General features: G+C 44.6%; 1 protein-coding gene across 1 annotated transcript; it reads left to right on the plus strand.

Annotated features, from left to right (window-relative positions):
• The first annotated feature begins 761 nt into the window (after positions 1-761).
• LOC138766319 (variant surface antigen A-like) lies at positions 762-17,345 on the plus strand. Its single transcript, XM_069943849.1, has 12 exons — positions 762-834; positions 2,848-2,949; positions 3,594-3,653; positions 4,607-4,648; positions 5,072-5,281; positions 5,368-5,415; positions 8,501-8,548; positions 11,716-11,796; positions 12,145-12,189; positions 13,360-13,461; positions 16,651-16,698; positions 17,230-17,345. The coding sequence occupies exons 1-11, from the start codon at positions 765-767 to the stop codon at positions 16,695-16,697; spliced, it is 855 nt and encodes a 284-aa protein (XP_069799950.1). The 5' UTR covers positions 762-764; the 3' UTR covers position 16,698; positions 17,230-17,345.
• Positions 17,346-18,083: the final 738 nt, after the last annotated feature.

Raw genomic sequence — 18,083 nt, forward strand, 5'->3', positions numbered from 1 at the left:
GGACACCACACATCCATGTAGTGGTTAGGCTCCCTTTATGCCCCATAAAGTATAAGACAATGGAGACTAATATATATATATCACTTCAATTTTATATATATACAGTATATATATATATATATATATATATATATATATATATATATATATATCGCTTCAACAGATACTATTTTGGGATAAAACTTCATTTAAATAAATGTATATATATATATATATATATATATATATATATATATATTTATTTTTTTTTTTTTTTTTACTTATCTTCTATTATACGTTGAGGGGCAGTATTTATGAGCAATACAGGCCTCTCTGTTGCCACCAATATTCGTGTCAGGATGTGCAAAGGCCGGGGGGGGGGGGTGCTAAACAAAGTATACTTACCTGTCCCCATAATTCCATAGAGTCGGGTCTCCTTGACAGTCACCATTTGTCGTTTTCGGTGTCCCACGCCCAGTGATTGGCAATCGTTTAGTCGGGTACGTGATGTTGCAGCTGTCAGCTGTCCCGGGAGCAGAGCTACAGGGCACAGGGACAGGTAAGTATACTTTGTTTATGGTCCTGCACTCCCCCATCTTCCTCCCTTTTTTATTTCATAGGATTTCTCCTTTAATTACATAGATAATAATAGTGTACATTTATTTTAATGAAGTTATATGTATAAAAATTTTTACTCTCCGGGGTATTCGTTGAACCACATGCATGCCATTTCTGTTACTGTCAGGGCTTTCTTGGTGTTGTACTGTCAGGTGTCAAACTCTGGGATGATGGGTGCCTTTCCGCACTGTCACCACTTGGTGCCTCTCTCTCCCCTGTCTGTTGACACAGCTGAAGGTATGCTAAGGGTTAACTTGTATGTTCCTCTTTTCCACATTTTTGTACCTATAACACTCACCGCACCTCATCGCACCTCATCGCACCTCACCTCTTCTAGCACTTTCCCCATCAATAGGAGGTTAGTCCTGGTAACACCTATTTAGGATAGTTGGTTCCTGGTGGGAGGTCTTCTAGTCAGTTGTTGGAGTTGGAGAAAGACAGAAATTTTGTAAAAGGATGCGGGAGAACTACTATGCAGTGATAAGCCCACTGGTGGGGTAACTGTCACCTGGCTTCAACCTTGCTTACGCCAGGAATAAGAAACTAGTCAGGACTATCTCGATAGTAAGGATTAGTCTGCAGTGGAGCAAAACGCACAAAGCTGAAGTACTCCATTGGATCTGGTTCAGCCTACTCGGGTAATCTTGAGAGGTTCGCTTTACCCAGTTGTTCAAACCTGACACTCGCTGGATTTGTTAGGCAAAAGGGCGACTTTCTTTTATCTGCTTAATCTAACCATGAGTACGATAGTTTTCTTCTATATCAAGTCACTGCAAAATATCCCGACAGAGTACTGCACTACTTAGACAAGGTCCCCAACAAAGCCCCCTAAACAACTCAATTCAGCTACACTTCACTAACCTACTCAACTATACTACTTCACCTATTGTCTACACTTCAAGCACCCAAGCACACACGTTATTCTCTAGAACAATGGACACTGTTTTATCCTGTTTTTGTGATTATGTTTTGCACTCATTTCACCTGTTTTGTATTGCACTGAAGAGGTTTTCAAGCAAACACTACTCTGGTTAAAGGGGTTATCCAGTGCTACAAAAACATGGCCACTTTCCCCCTACTGTTGTCTCCAGATTGGGTGGGGTTTTGAAACTCAGTTCCATTGAAGTAAATGGAGTTTAATTGCAAACCGCACCTGAACTGGAGACAACAGTAGGGGGAAAAGTGGCCATGTTTTTGTAGCGCTGGATAACCCCTTTAAGTGTTGGACTTATTACTCCCCACCATACTTGCACCTGCCCCCACACTTACCCCTACAAATCCCATTGCCAGTGTGTCTGCGGTGTGGGTATCACCACTCCTGGACACCGTGACAAGTGCCCATGCAAAACACCAACAGGCCCACTGCTATTACCACCTGTCAACCTACGGCCACGGCATATTTTTTTCTGCCATACACATGAACCATACACAACTATCTAATGTTCCACCTGTTGAGTGTAATCATAATGAAGATAGGAAATTTGCCCAATGGCAGTATCTAGAAACTGAAGAATTATAGTGTTTTAGTTTATATGTTTTTACCGCCCAGACTCACCCTATAATGACCATACCAGTATTCTGTAAGGGAACACACCTAGTAAGAAACAGACAACCCAAAAAGTCTGTAGTAATCACTCAAATTCTTGTTTTGGGGTTGGGGCCCATTCTAAGGTTCACTGTGCTATAATATAGCATCGCATAGCATATAATATCGCATAGCCGTAAATTCTTAAGGAAACAAACTGGTTAATTAAAGGGCCCTTTAGCTTCTGCTTTATGTAGGTATTAGGCTGAATACTATGAAGGAGCCATTGACGGCTATGGAAGGTGTTAAATGGCTTAATTTTCTGAGGGTTTATGGAAATCCCTCTTAATTCCCTCCTTATTATCTCGTAGATCGCACTCTCCCTTCTACAGGTCGTCTCACTCTTCCAGTTGTACGGCTCTGCGGGGCTCGTCTCTGGTTAAGATCATATTTCCTATAAAAAATAAAGGATATCGTGTTATTAGGAGAGACTGAGACTCGCCTGCCGTAGGTCTATACCCAGGGAGGTGCGTGTTCTGTCAACTCTGACTCCCAGGTCTTCAGTCTTATTGGTGATTAACATCTTAACCATAAAAAGCAGAAAAAGGGCTGTAATTTGTAGGTGTGGCATTTCCTGTCACCTCCAGGTGCTAGGGGTGGGTCTACATATAGCATCCACATATATATAAGTAGAGATTTGTGATGGAGATACATACTCATTACAGACCGAGTCATCTTGCCTAGAAGACACACTAAAGTAACAATGGTTGCCCTAAAAGCAATGGTATCCTTCTTACTCGTGGCTGGACTCCATCTTCATATGACTTGTGAGTAGACTTTTTTCCTTCTTCTGGATCAACACTATCAGCGATAGACAGTCTTACAAAGGATATGTTCATGGTTGGGTGACTATCGGTATTGTCATCGATGATGTGCTTATCAGCTTATCGGCATGGTCAAGGGTCCATTTTTGGGTTCTTATTCTTGAGTCGAGTCAAGGTTTTATTAGCATCAAACCTAAAACTTACAAAAGGAACCTTAGAATTAGGTGGGATTGAGATGGGTCTCATGGAGCTCTGCTGAGCATCGTGACACATTACCAAAGCTTGGTTGAAAGAGCTTTTATTGAAATCAATAGGACTGTAATACAGAGTTGACTTCATTGTAGTGATTGGTGGGACTGACAGACATCTACTGGTGAAGCTGATTATTTTAGTAGGTAACTACAGGCAAACATTGATGATATCCAGAAGTGTTGGCGGGCTCTGCAGATAATTGGAGCATTATGGGGAACTGAGAGACGCAGTTGGGTGGACCCAATGGTACCCAATGTAGCATTGCCAATCTGGATTATGCCTTGTAGATATGCATGCATACAGGAAAGCACCTCCTCAGGAACAAGTGCCACATTGGCTAATTTGGAAAAGGATGGTGTGAGGGCATCATTTACATTACTGTTCTACTTTTACAGACTCTGCACCAACTCCTCCTCAGGCTGCTCCTACGAATGCAGTTTCACATGGTGCAGTAGGTAAGTACTTTGTGAGTGTTGTTTTCTACTCTGGTAATTGATGAGGGTCCCAAATAAATCTTCATTTTTGATCATGTTACATTGAAAATCTAAGCTATAGAGAACATATAAAGGGAGATATATCAAGAGGGGTGTACTAGTATGCCAGTCCTAAATAAAGCCCCATTCCCCTTTACCCAGCCGGATTAACAATGAGGCATGTGCTGCACAGTGGGTGTTTAAATCTAGATTTCTGCCATGGTTCACATCTTAAAACTGTCTCCTCCCCACCATGATGCATTTCTATGGAAAAAGTTTAACTGAGTTTGGCTTCACACTGCCTTAAAATCTCAGAAAAACACCAAAAAAAAAAACACCAGCAGTCAGATGTTAGCTGGAAGTCAATGGAAGTTTGGTCTGGCTTACACACATGGCGTTTTTGAGGGTGGCGATTTTCTCTCCTCTTTGCCGTTTCTTCCAGTTTTTCCAAAATTCAGCACGCCGAGGGGGTTGGTGTTTTTTTCTTTTGCCAAACTGTTGTTTTTTTCTCCCATAGACTTTAATGGGATTGTTCTGGTTGTCTGAAAAATGCCATTGCTGTGCATATGGCTTTTTTTTCTGTCGTTTTTTTCCCCTTTTGTGGTCCAGCAACCAGGCCATGTGATGGCAGAGGGAATAAAAAGTTCAGAACTCAAAAACACCTCAACCATAAAAAAGCATTCACACATAAAATCAAAAACACCAGAAAAAATGCAAATGCATGGGAAAAAAACACACCAGGCATTGCGTTGGCTTTTTTTTTTTTTTTTTTTTGGGGGGGGGGGGGGGGGGGGGCTGGAAAAACGGAAAACAAAAAGTGCATGTGAGGGCACCCTAAGGGACATCTGTAATATGAGTGACCTAAACTCTCTTGCAGTGCATCTGCTATTGTCTTCTTACAGTCAATGTTCTTTATTATTTCTATCCAACTCTAGATGTGAATTCCACACAGAACCAGCCACCTGTGGCCCCTACTGGTGGGTATGACCGATCTCTATGTTTTCTTCTAGTTCTAATGATCCACAGTCTTTCTAGCACCCTCTCCTCTTTTCCCTGACCGCTATACAAACTCCCTTTCTATAATAGTGGCCCCACACAGTAAAAGTAATAGGGCCCTCTTTGGGCTCTTACAAACTATTTATACCCCATTTGTGAGTAATAGGGTCCTGTTTGTTCCCACACACAATAATTAGACCCCACTAGTATTTTAACCCCATTTTTTGGTCACACACAATATATAGGTCTACTTTGTGCCCCTACACAGTAGTTAGACCCACTTTGCGTCTCCACACAGTAGTTAGACCTGCTTTACCCTTCTGTCCCTGGCACCATAATGTTTGGCCCAGACTTATCTTTGCTATACCTGTTCATGCTAAATGAATATTTCTGTATTGTTTCAGGTAGTGCCTCCAATGCTTCCAATGCCTCCAATTCTCCCAATGCCTCCAATACTCCCAGTGCCTCCAATGCTCCCAATGCCTCCAATACTCCCAGTGCCTCCAATGCTCCCAATGCCTCCAGTGCTCCTAACGTCTCCAATGCTTCCAATACCTCCAATGCTCCCAATGGTACCGGTGCCCATCCCGTGTCTTCTACAACCCCAGGTCTTGGTAAGTGGTGTTGAAATCCTGATTTACTATGGCACATATTATGACATCGAAAAATGTAAGGTAACAAGTACTTACTTTTATTGTAGGTTCTGCAACAGGAGTAAATAGCCCAGTCGTCACCTCTACTAGTCATGGTAAGTGGTCACTTCATTTAGCCATAGAACGTTAGATAAATCTGTAATAATGTCCCATAGATGAGATATACCAATTAGATAGTATAAAACATGCAGTACCGCTTACCCCCACAGGTAGCAGCAGATCTATTACATAAACACTGATACAACAGCACTACTAGTGGTGAACTATTATATATACTGTATAGTGTACCACTAGTAGTGCCGTTGTATCAGTGTTCATGGTTTAGATCTGCTGCTACCTGTGCGGCAGGGGTGTAGCGAGGAGGGGGCAGCTGCCCTGGGCACAAGGTTGATAGGGGGGGCGCCATCCTCCCTGCACAGGGAGGAAGTGCGAGGAGCCTCCTGAGGGGTTGGAGAAGACAGTGAGCGGTCATACATATATTATATGCATGACCGCTCCCTGCAGTACAGAAGTAGAGACATCAGCAATAGACTGATGTCTCTGCTTCTGTATGCATATTCCTTGCGCACTACGCTAATAGCATGCTGCCAAATGGAATATGCAAAAACAAGCAGGAACTTCAGCGCAATGCCGGAATCACTGCTGTATGGGCCACTGCTGCTGTCAGCTGTGTCTGTGTACTGTAAGGGTATGTTCACACTACAGAAATGCGACGTAAAATCCGTCGTGGAACCCACTGCTCGCAGACTGTGGAGGGCGCACGCGTCTCCGCCTGTGCCATCACTAATGTAATAGCCCTATTTCACGGAAAGATTATCGTTCATAGACTCGCTTCAACGACCGCTCGTTAACGAGCACTTAACAATTTTTTTAAGCGAACCATAACACATAATACGTGTAGGAACGTGAACGATATCTGTAGTGTAACAATTTTTTTGCAGTCGTTACATCGTTACATAGTCGTTTAAAACGTTCGCCGGGCTGAGCATGTAGGTGGGGAAATGTAGGTAGACATTTCAAGAACGACTGAAAGATTTTTTATTCAACGAAAAGATTTGCGAATTATTGTTGAAAGACCAACGATTTTTTTTCGACATGTTGAAAAAAAATAGTGAACGACTCAACAACGATTTCGTAGTTGTCGTTCGCTCGTTTACAGCTATTCCACAGAACGAATATCGTTAACGAGCGGTCGTTTGAGCGATTTTATGAACGATAATCGTTCAAAAACGTTCCGTGGAATAGGGCCTTAAGAGTAGAGGGGAAGGAGGATCTTCACTACTGGGGGAACACAGGGGAAGGGGGATCATCACTACTGGGGGAGCACAAGGGAAGGGGGATCATCACTACTGGGGGAGCACAAGGGAAGGGGGATCATCACTTATGTAAGAGCAGAGGGGAAGGAGGATCTTCACTACTGGGGGAACACAGGGGAAGAGGGATCGTCAACACTGGGGGAACACAGGGGAAGGAGGATCATCACTACTGGGAGAGCACAGGGAAAGAGGAATCATCACTACTGGGGGAGCACAGAGGAAGGGGGATCCCACTACTGGAGAGCACAGAGGAAGGGGGATCATCACTACTGGGCAGCACAGGGGAAGGGGGTGATCACTGCTTAGGGAGCACAGGGGAAGGGGGATCATCCCTACTGGGGGAGCACAAGGGAAGGGGGATCTTCCTCCTGGTGGAGCACAGGGGAAGGGGGATCATCACTGCTGGGGGAGCACAGGAGGGCAAATAACTACTGGGGAGCACAGGGGAAGGAGGATTATCACTACTGGGGAGCACAAAAAGAGGGATTATCACTGCCAGGGAGCACAGGAAGAGGGATTATGTGTACTGGGGAGCATAGGAAGAGGGATTATAACTATTAGGGAGCACAGGAAGAGGGATCATTAACTACCAGGGAGCACAGCAAGAGGGATTATCACATACTGGAGAACACAAGAGTGGGGATTATTGCCATTTCTGGGCACAGAAGGGGGGATTATCACTACTTGGGGGCACAGGAGATTGGATTATCATTACTTGGGGGCACAGGAGAGGGGATTATCTGGACTAAATGGAGAAGAAAAGAGAAAGTGAACAACTCTGATAAGAGAAAATGTCTCTTGTGAGTCACTGGATGTAACTGTACTGTAATCACTATATTGTCACTACGTTAGCCGAACACTCCCATATTTTTCATTCCTTATGGCTGCATACCTTGGATGCCACCCTAGGGAGTCCTGGAGAACATGGATACAGCCACAGACTCTATCCATGCTTTCCTGATAGCCCTAGGACAGCATCCCGCAGATATTTAAACACTTTTGGCACTCCCAGCATTATTATGATACATGACGCTGGGAAGTCTGTTATTCCACCAGGCGGCTTCACGCTCCGTAGCTGGGGGGGATACCTATGCCAAGTTCAGTCATGCCAGTCACTTCTTGGCACCACAGCCATGGGTTTGTTTGTCTGGTTTCTCAGGGTACGTGGTTTCCAGTCTGCACTTGTATTGTGGTTGTTGGTGCCAGTCATTTTAATCTGTCTAAATTAAAAAATGCAAATGATCCGCACCACCTATCACATACAGGATCCTCTGGTGGGCAAAGTTCCGTCAACATTGAGTAAAGTAGAGCTTTAGATGTTACCGCCTGATGTTGGGGATCTATAACCAGTCCCTGGTCTTAGTTAGGGCCTGTCGCAAAGAAAATCTACTAGATGGTCCAGCACTTCTCCTACCCTGTGTCCGAGCCCCTGGGGGCCATAGATACTCCGCACTCAACACAACCTCCACAATTCCTCTGGCATTTTCTGTCAATGGGGAAACAAATAACTAGAGATGAGCGAACCTGGAGCATGCTGGAGTCCATCCGAACTCGAACTTTCAGGATTTGATTAGCGGTGGCTGCTGAAGTTGGATAATGCCCTAAGGCTTTGTGGAAATCATGGATATAGTCATTGGCTGTATCCACGTTTTCCAGACAACCTTAGAGCTTTATCAAAGTTCAGCAGCCCCAGCTATTCAAATACTGAATGTTCAGGTTCGGATCGACTCGAACCCGAACCCGGTTCGCTCATCTCTACAAATAACTCCTGACTAATTGCTATATCCATCAATGGAAGCCATGACACTGGTGGGATTACTTCTATAGATAAAGTTGCCTAAACAATATTTTTGTACCTCTCCAGGTGGAGCAGCACCAGTCAATTCCACCGGCTCTTCCAACGCCAGCTCAGGTAGGCTGAGGATCCATACATGTACAAAGCTTGCACATGATTCTGTATTATAGACCTGTAGGCACTCTGTTATGGGTCAGTATCATGTTGAGGTCCAATAGGGTTCTATAGATTTCTATGGGTGCCAAATATAACGTCTACATGCTTGAGGCCTTTGGGCCAGTTTACAGGATACGTGCAAATCTTAGGCTACGTTCACAGAGAGAAAAACTAGCGGAATTCCGCTACGGAATTGTCCGACGTGGAATGCCGTTAGCCTCCCTCTCATAATGGGAGTCTATGGGAGCAGCACGCTCCTCCCATAGACTCCTATTATGAGAGGGAGGCTAACGGCATTCCGTGTCGGACAATTCCGCCACGAAATTCCGCTAGTTTTGCTACGTGTGAACGGGGCCTTAAGCCAAGGCCTCTGACAGATAGAAAGGGCTTTAGGGCTCCACAAGACACTTCGGGAAGGGGGGGAGGGGGAGATTTATCAAACTGGTGTAAGGTAGACTTGGCTCAGTTGCCCCTAGCAACCAATCAGATCCCACTTTTCATTCCTCCCCGATTCTTTAGAAAATGAAAGGTGGAATTTGATTGGTTGCTAGGGGCAACTGTGCAAATTCTACTTTACATCAGTTTTTAAAAATCTCCGTCTGTTTCTCTAGATTTCCTTAACGGACACCTTTTTTATACCTATATATGTCAACCCGTGATAGTCATCATAAATCTATGAACTTCTACATAGAAATTTCTGTAGCAGTCTGAAGTAAGGGGATCTCAGGGAGGATAGAGATATGTCCTGTCACAGGCCGAGTGGTAATAACTCTCTCCCTCTTCCTGAGGTAAATACTGCCACAGAGGTTACAGAGAGGGACTGCACCTAGGTGGTTGGTGATGATGGTACTTGTAGTTCCCTCTGGGGATTCTTAGTTACTGCTGCCTGTGGTGATAATGGAGAAGCCCTTGATGGTGATGAGGTGCAGAGAAAATCAGACAACAGGGAGTGGAGGCCGTGAGGTACAACAGTGACTTTTACCTGCATAAGTTGAAGCATAAGAAGTAAATAACTTGAACAGTTTCTTTGTGCTTAACATCTCTCTACATGGCCGACTGCCAGAGATGGGTCACCAATGTCACAATGGAGATTATTGGTGTGTGTGGAGTTTGTGAATTGGATGGGTACAGAACCATAATTCAGTGGAATGGGAGTCCTTTAAGGGTATCTGAGCCGGGCCGTAAGGCTTCGGATCACAGAAATGACTAAGGATATGTCAATAAGCTGCCCCTAAGTGTTAATACCTTGATGAATAAGTATATCAGGCTCGCTCTTTTGGTAATTTCATCTAAAAAAATAAGCTCCGTGGCTCAGCAACTCCCATGGGTCACACTATGTACCTTAGTTGTGATGCTGACTCCAATAAATCTCCTCACAGAAATCTCCTCACAGGCTGTGGTCCCCTCAGTGGATGTTACTCCTGCTACAGCTGCACTCAACTCACTAACTTCCTGTGAGGGGAGCTCATTAGAATAACTCCACCCTCTTTCTGGACCTTTCTCCTAGCTAGTATAGTACTGGCTAGGAGGAAGCAGTTGGTGTTGCTATGGTAACTCCCTGATGTGGTGTGTGGATGAATAGCTATAATAAAGCATCTCCAACATGGCTCCTCTCTATAACACAATAAAGAACAACTAATATATTAACAAACCTTAGGGAAACACCCTTCTTCTGCATACTGCATTTCTATGTTGAAAGGCATGGTCTGGCCTATGAGAGGAGCAGAGGAGCCTCTGAGGCCTAAACAGAACTCTTGAGGTCAAACAGCGGAGACCCTCACCTGTAGATGACACAGCTAGCACTAAAGGATCACCAATAGACAGTCCCAACTGTAGTTGACATTGGAGATACTTGTGTCTAGTGAAATGTCCTCACAGAGAATATGGATCCTCCAACAGGCCCAGACACAACTAGGCCTACAGGATCACCAATGGACAACCCCATCTGTAGATGACACTGGAGACACTGGTGTCTAGAGAAATGTCTAGACAGAGGATGAGGATCCTCCAATGGGCCCAGACACAACTAGGCCTACAGGATCACCAATGGACAACCCCATCTGTAGATGACACTGGAGACACTGGTGTCTAGAGAAATGTCTAGACAGAGGATGGGGATCCTCCAATGGGCCCAGACACAACTAGGCCTACAGGATCACCAATGGACAACCCCATCTGTAGATGACACTGGAGACACTGGTGTCTAGAGAAATGTCTAGACAGAGGATGGGGATCCTCCAATGGGCCCAGACACAACTAGGCCTACAGGATCACCAATGGACAACCCCATCTGTAGATGACACTGGAGACACTGGTGTCTAGAGAAATGTCTAGACAGAGGATGGGGATCCTCCAATGGGCCCAGACACAACTAGGCCTACAGGATCACCAATGGACAACCCCATCTGTAGATGACACTGGAGACACTGGTGTCTAGAGAAATGTCTAGACAGAGGATGGGGATCCTCCAATGGGCCCAGACACAACTAGGCCTACAGGATCACCAATGGACAACCCCATCTGTAGATGACACTGGAGACACTGGTGTCTAGAGAAATGTCTAGACAGAGGATGGGGATCCTCCAATGGGCCCAGACACAACTAGGCCTACAGGATCACCAATGGACAACCCCATCTGTAGATGACACTGGAGACACTGATGTCTAGAGAAATGTCTAGACAGAGGATGGGGATCCTCCAATGGGCCCAGACACAACTAGGCCTACAGGATCACCAATAGACAACCCCATCTGTAGATGACACTGGGGACACCATGTCTAGACAGAGGATGGGGATCCTCCGATGGGCCCAGACACAACTGGGCCCAAGAAGTTCAGTTGTTGGCAAACCCAGGTGTAGATGACACTAGTGTCTAATGAAATAACCCCACCGTCAGATCCCATGCCGGTGGGAGTCTCCTTTTTAGAGATTGATTTACAACTCTTCCTTAAAAGGGGTGGTAAAAGGTTGAAAAACATGGCTTTTCTTCCAGAAGCAGCACCTCCCCTGTCCATGGTTTGTGTCTGTTTTGGCCATGGTCAAAGCCACCCCAGTCTGATAACGCATCCACATTGTCTTGTTTTATACAATGATGTTGTGACTTTTGTCTCCTATGCTTATGTTCCTAGGATCAGTCAATGTTTCTGGAGCAACCCCAGCCGCAACCCCAAGCGCTAACTCTCAACCAAGCAACGTCACTGGAACCAACTGTGAGTAACCAATAGGAATACTGGAGCTTGAGTAACTTTGAGGAGTTTTCCATTTTTATGAAAATAATTTCGATGTATAACGGAACGTTCTGCAAGTTTCTTATATACGTTATGCTTCAGGTCGTCACCATTTCAGGATCTCTGCTTGCTGCCTAGTGACTGGAAACATTTTGTAACATGGCCATGTGACCCGTGTATGGGCCAAGGTCACTGTGTAGCCTCAGCTTTAGTGTCTCCATCAACTGGCAACCAATGGAGTTAAAGTTGAGTTAGATAGTTGCAGAACCTTTCATATTATTTTTCTAACATTATGATGAAGCTGAACGTCACATTTTTATATGTTTTTAGCAAATGTCAACGTGAACACTGGAAATGCCAACTCTTTTAAACCCGGTAAGAATCTATCCTGTTTATATCATTCTATTCTTATTATCAAAAAAACTAAGCTCTAATACATGAGACGCAAGGAATATAAAGCCCATAAACTGGAAAAGTGTGGGGCTCCTCTGATCTGATTCACTTAAAGTGAATGTACCATCAGCAGGGGCGTAACTACCACTGTAGCAGCCATAGCAGCTGCTATGGGGCCCACCGCATTAGGGGGCCCTGTTTCCTATTCCTGCAATGCACTGGTCCCCCTGAGCTGTCATCATTTTCAGCATCAGGTGGCCAAGTGGGCCTCCCAGGTTCTGCAAGTGTCCCTTTTAACTGCAAGCACCCCTGACAAGCCCTTGCAGTTATGACTAAACCATTAGGTATATTGCTTTAAATTATTTATATGAATAGATCGGAGCCAGCGTGGGGATGGCGGTGCGGGGGTCCTTTATTGAACCGTGGTCGGGTTCCCAGCCATGGCGCCAGTCTATTTACAGGCACCGGCCTGGCCTGAAGCACTGGGGGTGGACCCGGTTGCCCTCAGTGTGCTAAAACACCTCCCCTCTGTGACACGGCTCTATTGATTGTAATGGAGCTGCGTCACAGAGGGGAGTGGGTTTCGTCACACTGTGGGTGTCCAGTGCTTCAGGCAGGTGCCTGGGAATAGACCAGCGCCAGTCTAGTCATATAAAAAACTTAAAGCGATGTGACTTTAAATTTAACCAAGCTGCAATACCACACCCAAACTGAGGACAAGGGTGGCGCTGTTTTCAACTTTAAAGTTCCCTGTTTGCTGTAAGTGAGTGGAAACTGAATGATTTTCAAACAAACATTTCCTTTCACTGACAGCAAGCAGACGTCTTGAAAATTATGTGAAATTAAAACGTAAAGTAAAAAAAAAAAGAATTTTTAGGTTAAATAATCTGACTGGCCACTAGATGGCAGTGATACTTCAAACGGACTCAGCTCAGCTATGCCGAATAGTCCTTTCCAATCACAACAAAAACACTAAGCAAAAATCAAAATACCATTATAGGGCGAGACCTTTTACACAACAGCCGGAGGTTATATGCGGCCATCGCGATAGTCAGCGACTTGCTATTGCTGTTCATTGCATGCTTTGTTTGCTTCTAACAAGCTGCACATTTATAACATCAGCTTTTCTTACGTTTTTATGTTATATTTTAGCTGCTACAGGCTCCAATCCTCATACCCCAGGCTCATCAGGAAATAAACCTACAGTATTCAGCGGACTCCTGGTCAACCCCTGCCCAGATCAGTGCCCCGATGGTAAGTTCCTAGGACAACAGCTAACCAAGTCCTAATAAAGTATATGAGTGTTCTCTTAAAAAAACAGTGCCACCCCTGTCTGCAGGACATGTCTGGTATTGAAGCTTAGGTAAATGGGATTAAGCTGCAATACCAAACACAACCACTAGATAAGACTGGCGCTGTTGAGACAAGTAAGCAGCAGTGGACTATGGTGCTCCAGCCATGGTGAAACTATAAATTCCAGCATGCCCTGGTAGCAAAAACAGAAAATAGAACTATGAGGATTGTGAAGAATTCTTCCATGGAGTAACGTGCCGGAGGGCAGATAGATGATGATGATTATATAAAATTATAGAGTAAATGACTCAGCTAAATGCCGAAACAAGCCGAGCCTGAAATAGAAGCTGTAAATACACCCTGATCCCTGATCGCCTGCACATCACTTACTCAGCTTTAATACACCTCGGAAGTTTTAGCTGTAAATTTGTCAAAATAATTTACAGGTAATAAAAAATAATTTTGTGAGGGGCGGAGCTTGTCTGAAAAAAAAAATCTGTCATGTTCCCTAAGGTAGGGGAGACTGAGCTACTGAGCAATGGAACATGTAGTGTTCATAAGTTGTTCTTATTAAGAAAGTCGAGTCAAGATTTATACTGCCTATTTTCCTCCACCCACATAGATTGGCAGGTATAATTATAAAGAAACTGTGTGTCGGCAACAGAAGCCGGAGAAGGAATCAGGACTCCAGAAGCTGGATTCATAGGCTTTCTTATGTGAGGAGGGAAGCTGGATTCATAGGCTTTCTCTATGTGAGGAGGGAAGCTGGATTCAGAGGCTTTCTTATGTGAGGAGGGAAGCTGGATTCATAGGGAAGCTGGATTCATAGGCTTTCTCTATGTGAGGAGGGAAGCTGGATTCATAGGCTTTCTCTATGTGAGGAGGGAAGCTGGATTCAGAAGCTTTCTTATGTGAGGAGGGAAGCTGGATTCATAGGCTTTCTCTATGTGAGGAGGGAAGCTGGATTCATAGGCTCTCCCTATGTGAGGAGGGAAGCTGGATTCAGAGGCTTTCTTATGTGAGGAGGGAAGCTGGATTCATAGGCTTTCTCTATGTGAGGAGGGAAGCTGGATTCATTGGCTTTCTCTATGTGAGGAGGGAAGCTGGATTCATAGGCTTTCTCTATGTGAGGAGGGAAGCTGGATTCAGAGGCTTTCTTATGTGAGGAGGGAAGCTGGATTCATAGGCTTTCTCTATGTGAGGAGGGAAGCTGGATTCAGAGGCTTTCTCTATGTGAGGAGGGAAGCTGGATTCATAGGCTGTCTCTATGTGAGGAGGGAAGCTGGATTCAGAGGCTTTCTTATGTGAGGAGGGAAGCTGGATTCATAGGCTTTCTCTATGTGAGGAGGGAAGCTGGATTCATAGGCTCTCCCTATGTGAGGAGGGAAGCTGGATTCAGAGGCTTTCTCTATGTGAAGAGGGAAGCTGGATTCATAGGCTTTCTCTATGTGAGGAGGGAAGCTGGATTCATTGGCTTTCTCTATGTGAGGAGGGAAGCTGGATTCATAGGTTTTCTCTATTTTAAGAGTGGAAGCTGGATTTATAGGCTTTCTCTATATGAGGAGGGGGAAGCTGGATTCATAGGCTCTCTCTATGTGAGGAGGGAAGCTGGATTCATAGGCTTTCTCTATGTGAGGAGGGGAAAGCTGGATTCATAGGCTCGTTCTATGTGTGGAGGGAAGCTGGATTCATAGGCTTTCTCTATGTGAAGAGGGGGAAGCTGGATTCATAGGCTTTCTCTATGTGAAGAGGGGGAAGCTGGATTCATAGGCTTTCGCTATGTGAAGAGGGGGAAGCTGGATTCATAGGCTTTCTCTATGTGAAGAGGGGGAAGCTGGATTCATAGGCTTTCTCTATGTGAAAAGGGAAGCTGGATTCATAGGCTCTCTCTATGTGAGGAGGGAAGCTGGATTCATAGGCTTTCTCTATGTGAAGAGGGGGAAGCTGGATTCATAGGCTCTTTCTATGTGAGGAGGGAAGCTGGATTCATAGGCTTTCTCTATATGAGGAGGGGGAAGCTGGATTCATAGGCTCTCTCTATGTGAGGAGGGAAGCTGGATTCATAGGCTTTCTCTATGTGAGGAGGGGAAAGCTGGATTCATAGGCTCTTTCTATGTGAGGAGGGAAGCTGGATTCATAGGCTTTCTCTATGTGAGGAGGGAAGCTGGATTCATATGCTTTCTCTATGTGAGGAGGGAAGCTGGATTCATAGGCTTTCTCTATGTGAAGAGGGGGAAGCTGGATTCATAGGCTTTCTCTATGTGAAAAGGGAAGCTGGATTCATAGGCTCTCTCTATGTGAGGAGGGAAGCTGGATTCATAGGCTTTCTCTATGTGAGGAGGGGGAAGCTGGATTCATAGGCTTTCTCTATGCGAAGAGGGAAGCTGGATTCATAAGCTTTCTCTATGTGAGTAGGGGAAGCTGGATTCATAGGCTTTCTCTATGTGGGGAGGGAAGCTGGATTCATAGACTTTCTCTATGTGAGGAGGGGGAAGCTGGATTCATAGGCTCTCTCTATGTGAAGAGGGAAGCTAGATTTATAGGCTTTCTCTATGTGATGAATGGGGAGGCTGGATTCAAAGGCTTTCTCTATATAAGACTGGGAAGCTGGATTCATAGGCTTTCTTTATGTGAGGAGGGGAAGCTGGATTCATAGGCTTTCTTTATGTGAGGAGAGGAAGCTGGATTCATAGGCTTTTTCCATGGCTCCAGCTTAGAAATAGAAGTATATAATAGACAATATGCTTAGTCCCACCCCATGCTGCTGTGTGATAAAGTCTTGGCATTTCCACTTTAAGGATCAATAAATATATGTACGTGAGTCATGTTGTTAGGAAATCTGAGCAGAGACAACAGAAGATGTAGCTTGAAGGTCCGTACTGGAACCCAATGTAAATCTATAACTGGCTCTCCCCTTACCATGGGCTATTCATAATATACTCTTATGTGCTAAGGGGCCATGGGGCCTATAGCTACACCCCTGGTCACCACCTCCAAGGAGCCATATTTGTCATTTCTCCATTGTGATTGTGACCTCTAGAGACCTAATAATAAACAAATGAGTAATACCCATCATGCATCTGTCCTGAAGAGCAATATAACTAAGGAACAATACACTGAATTAACAGATAAATGTCTTTTGCTTCTCAGGTCTTGGTGGGAACCCTCCATGTGTCTGTGCAATCCCAATTGTATAAAGTGAGTATAAAGCAACATGTAATATATCATAATAAAGAGGAAAATAACGTCAGATTAAACATCAAAGGCTTAAAGGGGAGCTCCAGTAGCAGGTCTTTGCCCCCTACCATTTCTATTAACAGAGGCTCTTCCATTATTGGGGGATGCTCGGAGACTGTGGGGGTCTCAGACACAATGGACGTGATAGAAAACCATTGATTTACAGGACTCCTCTTTGCCCATGGGGAGATTGATCAGACTTTGTGCAATGGAGCAGTCACCCATAGCAACCAATCAGATTACAGCTTTCATTTTTTAAAAGGCCTCTGAGGACTGAAAGCTGGAATCTGATTGGTTGCTATGGGCGACTGTGCAATTAATCCTGAATGTTCCCTATATAGCCATTTATTTATAACAGGATCTATAGGGGATTCCTCTAGTCCCCCTGTATAATGTCTGTATACCCTATACCATGTGACATGTGACCAGACCCTAACACCCTTATGCTTAATTCAGTGATCCTAATATTTGCCTTCTCTGCTTGTATTACAGGCCGCACACAGAACATGCCCAGAAGGGCGGCGCTGTTGCTCCTCTATACGTTCACTGTGAGACCTCATCCCCAAATACAGGGGCTTCCGACTTTTTATAAATAAAACTCAATGGTATCAGCATAAAGTCTCGTATCCCTGTCTCTGAGTCTGTAGATAAGCCTCCTCCATGTTGGGCAGTGGTAAAGCTGGGTGATCAATGCAGTAGTAGGGGCTCTCCAATATATATACATATATATATATATATATATGCAGTATATACCTACAGTGTCAGTGGCCGCTGGTCCAGTGCGATAGTCTGCAGTGTAGTATATATAATGACAGTCCTATTCCTGGCAGTGACAGCTTCACGATGCCAGGCCTGTGTGATTACTGAGGCGGTGCAGGTACACCCAGCCGGCAGGGGCATTATCTATAGCATCTACCTAGTACTCACAGCCTGGTGACAGCGAGGTACATGTTACCAAATACTGGGTGGGCACAGTAATGTTATATATATATATATATATATATATAATTTCTTAAATATATATATTCCTCAAAATTACCATTTTACTATAAGGAAAAGTCGTGAAATTGCGGAAATCACAGGGAAACAAATTAGCGCAGCATTACAGGCCTTGGTATACTATATTCGGCCCCACGCTACCATTGTAACGATATGCCCTAAGCTCGGCAACGTGCCTTAGTTAGAATCCTATCTGGCTGTGTCACTGAAGGGGGGGATATCATTACACTGGGGCAACGGGCCCACCTTGAATGCATAAAGTGGGCCAAAGTGCATGAAGAAACCGGCATCAATCAGCAGCATTTTGAAAAATGGACCCACCAGGTGGTGAAAAAAAAAATTCACTA

Source organism: Dendropsophus ebraccatus, chromosome 10, assembly GCF_027789765.1.
Source record: "Dendropsophus ebraccatus isolate aDenEbr1 chromosome 10, aDenEbr1.pat, whole genome shotgun sequence".
In the NCBI taxonomy this organism is placed as follows: Eukaryota; Metazoa; Chordata; class Amphibia; order Anura; family Hylidae; genus Dendropsophus; species Dendropsophus ebraccatus.

Excerpts from the sequence above, each read along its gene's own strand:
- LOC138766319 (XM_069943849.1), top strand. The coding sequence starts at position 765 with ATGATGGGTGCCTTTCCGCACTGTCACCACTTGGTGCCTCTCTCTCCC. Across the intron at positions 3,654-4,606 it reads AGTTTCACATGGTGCAGTAG|ATGTGAATTCCACACAGAAC; the intron begins GTAAGTACTTTG and ends ATCCAACTCTAG. Across the intron at positions 4,649-5,071 it reads GCCACCTGTGGCCCCTACTG|GTAGTGCCTCCAATGCTTCC; the intron begins GTGGGTATGACC and ends GTATTGTTTCAG.